This window comes from Myotis davidii, unplaced genomic scaffold (assembly GCF_000327345.1).
Source record: "Myotis davidii unplaced genomic scaffold, ASM32734v1 scaffold223, whole genome shotgun sequence".
Classification (NCBI taxonomy): Eukaryota; Metazoa; Chordata; class Mammalia; order Chiroptera; family Vespertilionidae; genus Myotis; species Myotis davidii.
Window position 1 is genome coordinate 3,415,001 of NW_006294609.1, and position 10,462 is coordinate 3,425,462.

The window sequence follows — 10,462 nt, forward strand, 5'->3', positions numbered from 1 at the left end:
TGCCCTGCCCGATGGGAAGAACATACTAACGACTGTCCCGGCAGTTCTCTCCCGACTCACTTGGTGACTCAGACAAGCCATGAACCTTTCAGGGACCATGGGTTTAGTCCCTGAATGAGGAGCTAGCTGCCTGGCGTCCTGCTCCCTGTGACCTTTTGGCTGTGGGTAGGGACAATTCTCATCCTCTGAAGCCTGCAAACCACATATCCCTGAAGTGAAAGGCGCTGGGGACTTAGCTGGGTCATGTCCGATGGGTGGGTAGAGATAATGGGGGAGAAGAGAGTGGAGAGTCTGGAAGGTGGAGAGAGCTGATATGAGAGAAGCCTGGCTGAAAGGGCAGGGGAAACAAGGGGTGAAAGAGAGGGGGGGGATGGAGAATGAGGTCCGCCCCAGAAGCCCTCAGGCTTGCACTCTGCACCTGACTTACCACAAGTAGACAAGGATCCCCGTTATAATGAGGTTCTTCAGAATCCCGATCCACAGGCTCTGAATATGAACGACTTTGGCAACTTGCACAGACTGGCATATCTGGGGGAATTGGCACCGGGCGGGCATGGAGAGAGACCTCAGGACACGGTGGGGGAAAAAGTGCCTCTCAGCCAAGACTGGCTCTTCCTCACAGTGTCTGGGCTCACTGAGCAAAGGTTACTCTAAATTGACCTGAAAGTGAACCGTTTTCCAGCTGGTTAACCCCCGCCTACCCTGAAAGCAGCTGTGTGCTTCATGGGGATGCTGGGCCCGCAGCCTCTGCTTCTTGCGCATAAAATCCCCAGAGAAGAATCAGACTATGTCCATCCCTGGTCCACTCGCCTTGGCAAACAGCCAAGGGTAGCAAGAGATGCACTGAGGAGAAAGTGGTGGAGAGCCTGCACCCCAAAGCAAGTTAAATACTGATTGTATCAATTACTCGTTGCTGCTGTAGCAAATTACCACGAACCTAGTGGGTTAAAACAACACACATGTATTCCCCTACAGCTCTAGGGGTCTTGTTGCTCAATCAAGGTGACAGCAGGGCTGATTCCTTCTGGAGGCTCCATGAGAGAACCTGTTCCTCACCTCTTCCAGCTTCCAGAGGCTGCGGGCACTCCTGGGCTCCAAGTCCAGCCCTTTCTCCCATTGTCACATCTCCTTTCTCTAACGCTGACCTTCCTGTCTCTCTCTTTTAAGAAGTCTTGTGATTACACTGGGGCCACTCAGATAACCAAGGATAACCTCCCCATCTCAAGACCTTGAACTTCAGCACATCTGCTAAGTTCCTTTTACCATATAAAGGACCACATCCATATTCCTGATCTCCAGGGGGAAGCATTCAGTCTAACCACTGAGGCTCAGTTTATTCTCATGAGCACTATGCTTCTTTGCCCCTCCACCCTCCTTCCTCACGTTGCCAGTCTTTTCTCACCTAAGACACATTTCACACACGTTAAGGTAAATTTGCAGATGTTATCATTTTATATCTCAAACCACAACAGGCTGGGTTACTGCATGCTTCCGCTAGCAAAGTGAAAGTGCCTGCACCACCTTTGAAGAGGACTTGACAAACAAGAGTGTGGGTGTGTGGGCTTGGCTGAGACAGTAAAGGTCTGAGCTCCATGTTGGGGCACACAGGGCTGGAGGGGTCGGGCTGCTATTTTGAAGAAGAGGAGAAATACAATAACAGGATGCAGCCATTTGAGAAGTGTCAAGTAGAAGGGCCACAGGGCAGAGCTCTAACCAAAGCGGGGAAATTACAGGGAGATGGATTTGGGCTCAGAGTGAAGAAGAAATGTCTAACAATTAGAACAGCCCCAAAACACAGCAAGCTTTCCTTAGGGTCGCTAGTTGGTGTCGCTGATGACCATGACCATTTTCACCTATTTCATCATCTCCCTCTCTCCCATCTCCTCACCGTCTACATTTCAACGTCATCTCCCATCTTGAAAATGAATCCTCCCTCAACCCCATATTCTTCTCCTACCACCGTTTGATGCCTCTCTTCTCCTTTGTAGCCAAGTCCCTTGAAAGAATGAGTCACCCCATCCATTTCCGCGTTTCCATCCATTTCTACACCCACTCCAGTCTGGCACCCGCCCCCACCACTCCTCCAAAGCCTCCCTTGCCAAGTAAACAACTTCATCTTCACTGAGTCCGATAGATGCACCACAGACCTGTTCTTTTTGGGACTCTCAGCAGCATTTGACACCAATGATCACCCACTAGCTCCTTCCCCTTCTCCCCTCAGCTTCCTGGAATCCACATTTTCCTGACATTCTTTGTATCTCTATGACCACCCTGCTGAGATCCTACCAGGACGTCTGTGCTCCCAATGGTTAGCATTCCTATCCTCGGGAATCTGTTCTAAGCCTTCTTGCCTTCTCATCTACATTTTCTCTTGCTGGTCAGTTGCAGCTACTTCCATGGTTCTGGTTACCCCATATAGAAATCTGTATCTTTAGCTTCAGATTCATATATCTAACTACCCACTGAGCCTCTGCATTTGTGTGTCCCACAGACACATCAAACCTTCAGTTCTGAACTCATCTTCCACCCCCAAAAGGGCTTTTTCTCACATATTCCCTACCCCAGTAAATTCTTCCACCGCCCATTAGTTGCTCAAGCCTGAAACATAGCACACCCCTTAACTTATCCTTTCCTTCACTCCCCCTCATACGTTCTATTGTTTTATTTTCCTAATGTTATTCAAATCCATCTACATCTCTACCACTGGCACTTCCTTAGGCCAGGTCACCATCAACTCTCACCGGGATTATCCTGTAGTCTCCTAAATGATCTCTCTCCCTACATTTGTATTCCTATCTCCTCCATGCCCAACCTCCCTCCACCTGTATACACCTGCCCATGTCCATGGATGCTATAATCTTCTCTCAAGAGAATAAATCTGGGAAGAGGTTCAGGGCCATTTGGGAAGAGAATTCTGCAGTCCTGCATCCCCAGGGCATGGTGGGATGGGAGAGTGCAGCTCTGAATGGGCACATTCTGGCCCTGTGGCAGGCAGACCTCTAAGATGACCCCAATGTTTCCTGTATCCTGGTGTATGACCCCTGCCTAACTCCCTGAGCTTTGAGTATGATGGATATGCTTTCATGTTTAGGTTCTATTACACAGCTGACCTTAAGATAGGAAGAAGGCCTGGGTAGGCCAGACTCAACCCCATGAGCCCTTTAAAAGCAGAGTGTTTTCTTTGGCTGGTCTCAGAAGAGAAGTCAGAGACTTGAAGCATGAGAACAATTTATTGTGTCATCACTGGCTTGAAGCTGGAAAAGCCCACATTCACAAAGAATGAAGGTGACCTCCAGGATCTTAAGAGTGGCCCCTGGCTGACAGCCAGCGAGGAAACAGAGCTCTCAGTCCTGAAACTGTAAGGAATTGGAACTTAACCAACAAGAATGAGCTTAGAAGTAAAAAGCTCCCCCCAGAGTCCCAAAGTGAGAACTCGACCCAGCTCACAGGTTGATTTCAACCCTGTGAGTCTCTGAGCAGAGAACCCAGTCATTGCCCAAACCACTAGCCTACAGGACTGCAAGCTGCTACGTAGATGGTGTTTTATGCCACTGAGTTTGGAGTAATTCCCTAAGCAGCAGTAGGAAACTGGCTTCTTACTTCATGGGGAAGCTTGCAGCCAGCAGAGTGCCACAGCGGGATTTCTAAAGCATGGGGTTCAGGAGCGTGGTCCCCATTGGTTAGGTCAAGGCTGGTACTGTCCCCATAAATTCCTAAAGATGAATTCTGCCCACGCCCACCACATGATGTTATTCCCTGCGTACTAAGGTGTTACATAGTTCTTATATTTGAAAAGTTTTGGACTTGGGTCTCATGCCTATCTCCTAGCTGCAAGAGAGGCTGGGAAATTAAGCTGTGATATATAATCAAGAAGTGGAGTCCATAACATGGGAATCCCCCCACAATTGCACTGTTGAAATCATAATTATCCATTGAGACTTTGTAATGGATGTTTGTTTTTTTACTGTCTCTCCCCACTCTGCCCCTACCCACCACTTTCTTTTCCCATTTCTTCGGACAACAGAATTCTTTTTTCCTAAGGAAAAGCCATTGACTGTGGTTATGTCTGGCTCATTCAGCTCTGTTACCCTCTCTCTACTTCCTGCCACAAGAGTGAGCACATGACCCAGGGTTGGCCAATGATTGGTTTAGGGATGAATATGTAACTCAAGCTCAACCAATCAGAGTCTTTCCTGGGACTTTCTTGGCAGAGCTATCAAGAAACCCTGTTTGTTCCTCTGGTTGCTATAAGGGGAGGATGTGAGGTGTGCCACCTTCCTACATAGGTAGCCTATTCAAGAAGAAAACGAAATACCCAGTAGATCCAAGATGTGGAGAGAGAACCTGCCCTGATAACACAGTTTGAACTTTTATGACCATCCATGTCAGAGGACAGTTCCATCTCTTCCACTGCCCAGTTACTTGACAGTAAATCCCCCTGTGTGGCTTGCTGGATAACTTGAGGTAGGTTTCTGTCAGACATCCAAACAATATGACTAGCACAGACCTAGGGCGTGGTGGGATGGAGAGGATGCAACATCCTGTCCACATACTGCTGCAACCCTGGGAGCTGGAGCCACATGACCCTGCCAGCAGCTGCAGGCCCTGCCTTTGACTCTAGACCTGAACTTGGTTGTGAGGGACTATGAGAAGCTGCTCAGCCTCTTGTCTTTTTTTTTTTTTTAATTGATTTCAGAGAGAAAGGGAGAGGGAGAGATAGAAACATCAATGATGAGAGAGAATCATTGGTTGGCTGCCTCCCTTTGGGGGGATGGAGCCTGCAACCCAGGCATGTGCCCTGACCGGCAATCTAACTGTGAACTAGTTCACATTAGTTCATCTCCTAGTTCATAGGTTAATGCTCAACCACTGAGCTATGCCAGCCAGACTCAGCCTTTAGTCTTATTTCCAATATTGCTAGCCCCTGTCTTGTACCCCAGTTTCAATAACTGATGCATTGTCTTACTTTGTTATCCTGGCCCTTTGCCTTTTCGGCCCTAGTATGTACAACCACTGAACCCAGAACCCTATAGCCAAAACTCACCACCTGCTGCTGCATATCCCAAATTTTACCTGAGTCTGGCTGGACTTCCATCAGTGGTCCACACCAGTCCTATTTGATGCATACAACATCCCTCAACCCCGGGGCACCATGAGTCTACCCATTTCACAGATAGCCAACTTGCAGTTACATCAACTTGCAGCCTTAGAATACAACTGAAGGCAGCATTGTCCATGCTGTGTTCTATGGGACACCATTCAGAGAGATGTAAGTCTTCCATTAACACAGAGGGGAAAAGCAAAGCTGGAAGCATTTTTTCCTTCAATTTCATATTTTAAAATATAAACAATAGGGAAGCATTTCACGTGGGGTTATCTTCCAAAGTGGGGACTTAAGGTAAAAATTGTGTCTCATTGAAATTGCCTTTGCTAGGCCCTTGCATTGTGCACAATGCATAGCCACAGGCTTTCCTCCTGCCCTGGAACAAGTTGCTGTTTTTCCAGTTTTGCGGGAAGTGAAAGGAAGGCAAAGGAGTTGGCTTATTTCAAGGGACATGTTGAGTGGAAAAGGTGTGTTTAGATCCACAGGTAGGACAGCAAAATGCTCACTCTGTGAGAAGCACGTGGAAGCAAAGACTGACTGAGGGAACCCCAACTCAAGTATCCATCTCCCCCTTACTCCGGGCACCAGTCACCGGATCATTGCCCTGTTTTAATTGTGCCCTCTCTCCATGTGTGTAACTGAAATTAAGGGAATTAAATGCATGTAAAATAAGAGTCCACCATATGGAAGAAAAATAGTTATCATTGTAAGGTGTTCTCATAATAATCTTTCTCATATGTACAATGATGTTTTTAAGAAACTGCGTTCTGGACCCAAGCATACCAGAAAGTTACATTATCTGTTACATGGAATGATCTGAAATATGATCTTTGTAGACTTTACTATGTTTTTTTATCATCAGTCCTATAGTATCTTGTCTAAGTAATGTCTTATTTTAGAATTCTAGCATATGGGTTTATTATTCAATGTTTGTTGCATAGTAAACACATGAATTAAATAATGATGATCCTAACAGTTACAATTAATAAGAATTCACACTTAGTAAGGGCTTCCCTTATGCCAGGTATTTTTCTAGCAGCTCTGCATTTATTAACTTATTTAATTCTCACAACAACCATCATCCCCATTTTACAGAAAAAGAAACGCAAAGAGGTAAAGGATTTTTGAATCCACCTTTTCAGACCTCAAACCCCAAGTGAAGGCATGGTTACTTTGATAGAGGAGAGGGTGTACTGCATTATGAAGGTACCCATTAGATTAAAAAAGATTCTTTTGAAAAAGAGCTGACATTTGGGGAGCTCCTACCCTATGCCAGGCATTGAGAAGGGCTTGCATGCCTTTTCTATTTAATTATCACAACCACTCTGTGAACAGAGGCAGAATCTGAGGCTCGGAGAGGTTGAGTGACTCTAGCCCTTAGGTGGTAAACAACACTGTCTCCCTGTACAGACGTGAGTTGTTATCATCATCATCATCTTCTTCTTCATCATCATCACAAAGAGCAAGGGGACATTACCCATTAAGAAAATGTGAACCAAAACCACAAAGAGATACCACTTTACATCCCAGTAGGACGCCCGCAATCCAAAAAGACAGATAATAACAAGTGTCAGGTGAGGATGTGGAGAAATTGCGACAAATATTGATGGTGGGCATGTGAAATGCTGCAGCTGCTGTGAAAAACAGTTGGTTCCGCAAAAGGTTGAAAGAGTTACCAAGTGATCCACCAATTTCATTCATAGTTACATACCCAAGAAAACTGTTCATGCAAACATATGTTCTTGCAAAAATCTGTACACAAATGTTCGTAACAGCATGATTTTAAAAAATGTTCTTATTGATTTTAGAGAGAGAGGAAGGGAGAGGGATAGAGAGAGAAACGTCAATGAGAAACATCATCAATTGGCTGCCTCCTGCCCACCCCCTAGTGGGGATCAAGCCCACAACCCAGGCATGTGTCCTGACTGGGAATCGAACCAGTGACCTCTTGGTTCATGGGTTGACACTCAACCACTGAGCCACATCAGCTGGACAACAGCATGATCCATAATAGCCCCAAATTGATAAACAATCCAAATGTCCACCACGAAGTGGTCCATCTATACCAGTGATGGCGAACCTTTTGAGCTCGGCGTGTCAGCATTTTGAAAAACCCTAACTTAACTCTGGTGCCGTGTCACATATAGAAATTTTTTGATATTTGCAACCACAGTAAAACAAAGACATATATTTTTGATATTTATTTTATATATTTAAATGCCATTTAACAAAGAAAAATCAACCAAAAAAATGAGTTCGCGTGTCACCTCTGACATGCGTGTCATAGGTTCGCCATCACTGATCTATACAGTGGAATATTATGCAGCCATAAAAAAGAATGAAGTACTGATACGTGCTCCAATGTGAACGAACCTTGAAAACATGATGCTGAGTGAGAGAAGCCAGACACAAAAGACCACATACTGTTGTGATTCCATTTACATGAAATGTTCAGAATAGGCGAATCCATAGAGACATAGAACAGACCAGTGGGTGCCTGAAGCTTCAGGGGAATGGGAATGTAACTAAGGGAGGTGGGATTTCCTCTTGAGGTAATGAAAATATTCTAAAATCGTGGTGATGATTGCACAACTCTGTGAATATGATAAAAACTACGAAATTGTACACTTTGAATGGGGGAATTGTATAGTGTAACAAATTATATCTCAACTAGTGGCCTGGTGCATGAAATTCATGCTCAGGGCGGTGGGGGAGCCCCTCAGTCCAGCCTGCACCCTCTCCAATCTGGGACCCCTCAGGGGATGTCCTACTGATGGGATCAGGCCTAAACCGGCGGCAGTCGGACATCCCTCTTGCAATCTATAGATGAGCTGTAACCAAAAAAAAAAAAAAGTGTATGGGGAGCCTTCCTAACCATGGAGAAGATCTAAAGTGTATTTACAAGTCTGATCCTATTCCTGCCCCTAAGCAGTGATGACTCAGATACCAGCAGCATCACTACTTGCACCCCGATTCATGGCCTTCTCCCTGGAAATCAAGGGCGTTGCCCTGTGTTTTCCCACCTTTCCCAGGCATGTCCCACCCATTTCACCCCGGCGGGCCTGGAATAGAACCAGAGTGTCACACTTGCCTCCCAAGTTTCTTTCTGTAGCAAACTGGCACAGCTTCCTCCCTGTCTGCTGCTTGCTGGCCGCCGCGCCTCCGCCCCCCTGCCCTCAACACACACACACACACACACACACTTCCACCAACTTGCTGTGAGACATACTTCCCGGGTTTTAAAACCACGTAGAATTCAGGATGTGCACCAGAAGCTGCGGGCAACCACTGCAGAGATCTGGGGTCATCTCCACAGCCCACTTACCTCACATAGGAAAAGACAATCATGTGGAAGAACCACTTAATGGTGCCGTAGCTCGTGTTCTGGATCTGGATGACTTTGTTGGTCTCATACAGGAGCATATCATCGCAGCAGGCTGGCATGGTGAGAGGCTCACTCTCGTCTTGGAGCTGGCTCCAGAACAGCCACAGCAGGCCCACCAGTAAGAGAAAGCAAAACGCCCTGAATTTAAACTGGAGCCTTTAAGTTTGAGCTCCTCCAATGACACAATGGGGGCGGCCCCTGGCTGCTGCCCAGATGTGGCTGGGGGATAAACAAGGGAAGACAAGTCCTATAGGCCTGCCTCGCAGCTGACCCCGCCTCCGCTGGCCTCCCTCACATGCTCGCACAATGATGGTGTTCAAAGGAAGGGTGTTTTTTTTTTAGAATTCTGCCCTTCCCCCTGTTCCCTTCACTTTTTTGACTCATTTCATTTGGGGGGAAGGGGCAGCCCTTCAAATGTCAGGAGACCCAGTGCTTTCATTGTGCCTTAGTAAAAGGACCTAGATCTTTCCATGGCCTCAAGAGCCACTCAGAGACTGCCTGATTAATTTTCTGAACTCGTTATTCAGCCCCAGATGTGTATGAACACTGGGTGAACAAAGGTTTCTGCCTCCCTTTCCGCTCTCACCACCCCCACACACTTCCTCACAACACTCCTGTCTGTAGATAGTGGGGAATCAGATTTGCTGGGTAGTGGGGGAGGGAAGGGTGGACTTTATTTCTATGCTGAATATTTCCTGCATGACCCTCTGTCTGGATCCTCTCTCTGTCCTGCTCTGTGCCCTGGGAGGTTCATCCAGGACTTACGCCCAGCAGCCTAAGACTCCCAGGAACAAACTAGCCATGCAACAAAGCTAGGATTTGACCCCTCAATGAGGGCGAACACATGCCAGAGGAGCCGTGTCCCAAGCAAAGGGACAGAGTTTTTGTAGGATTCTGGTGGAGTTTAGCTTAAATTTCAATGAAAGCAAATTTTGGCAGGTTCAAAGCAAAGCAGGTTTTGTATAAAATGGTCAACTTTTAGATCTAGGTGTTAAAGTGGACCCAGGGCCCTGTTTCCTCAGAAGCAATAAAGCTAAGATTTCAAATGCTCCAAGGATCCTTCATCTGAAGCTCTGGGGTGAGTGCACACTAAGGCCACTTCTATGTTTTCTCTTCTGTATGCAGGCACTGTTAGGGTCGCCGAAGGAGGAATGCACAAGGCCAAAAGGGGTAAAGGTCATCTGGAAACCCAGATGGGCTGAGCCCCAAATGGTGCCAGCACCCAAAGACTGGGAATCAGGGTTTTTTAAAGGACTCTAGGCAGGCTTTTTCTGGGAGGAGAATTCTCTGTGCAGGTCGGGATTCTGGGAAACTCCGGAGGGGAGAGATAATGGTCTTAGCAGGTGGAATGTGGTCTAAGCAAGTGGAATGTCCATTATGAAGTGGGCTAAAGGTCAATTCCCAGCGGAGGGGGTACCGATTCAATTATTTGATCACACCTAACAGGCACTACTTTAAAAAAATTACTGATCTTTAAATATCTCTATATCCAGACCAAGCCTTTCTGAGATCCTCACCTGTGCAGAATCAATCGCCAGCCCTAAATACTAAAAGACACTTCAAATCACATCTTGGCAATGAAACACCTTCCCCCAAAGCAATCATGCAGGCCGAGACCGGTTTGGCTCAGTGGATGGAGCGTCGGCCTGCGGACTGAAAGGTCCCAGGTTCGATTCCGGTCGGGGGCATGTGCCTGGGTTGTGCGCACTTCCCCAGTGAGGGAATGAGGACTGCTTAGCCACGAGGGCAGGGAGGTCAGGGTGGGTTTTTTTTGTTTTGTTTTTTAAAATACATTTTTCTATTGATTTCAGAGAGGAAGGGAGAGGGAGAGGGAGAGATAAGAAACATCAATGATGAGAGAATCATTGATCAGCTGCCTCCTGCACACCCCCTCTTGGGGATCGAGCCCGAAACCCGGGCATGTGCCCTTGACTGGAATCAAACCCGGGACCCTTCAGTCCACAGGCCGACGC

The 10,462-nt window shown here is 46.8% G+C and overlaps 2 protein-coding genes across 3 annotated transcripts in view; one reads left to right on the forward strand and one right to left on the reverse strand.

The window, feature by feature from the left end:
* P2RX7 (purinergic receptor P2X 7) overlaps positions 1–9,616 on the reverse strand; it is a 45,883-nt gene extending 36,267 nt beyond the window's left edge. The window contains exon 1 of the mRNA XM_006768903.2: positions 8,430–9,616. Coding sequence (XP_006768966.1) covers positions 8,430–8,548 — 119 coding nt within the window. The 5' untranslated portion in view covers positions 8,549–9,616. The remainder of the gene's footprint in view (positions 1–8,429) is intronic.
* Positions 1–10,462, forward strand: part of IFT81 (intraflagellar transport 81) — a 127,019-nt gene that overhangs the window by 41,623 nt on the left and 74,934 nt on the right. The gene's annotated exons all lie outside the window — the stretch shown is intronic.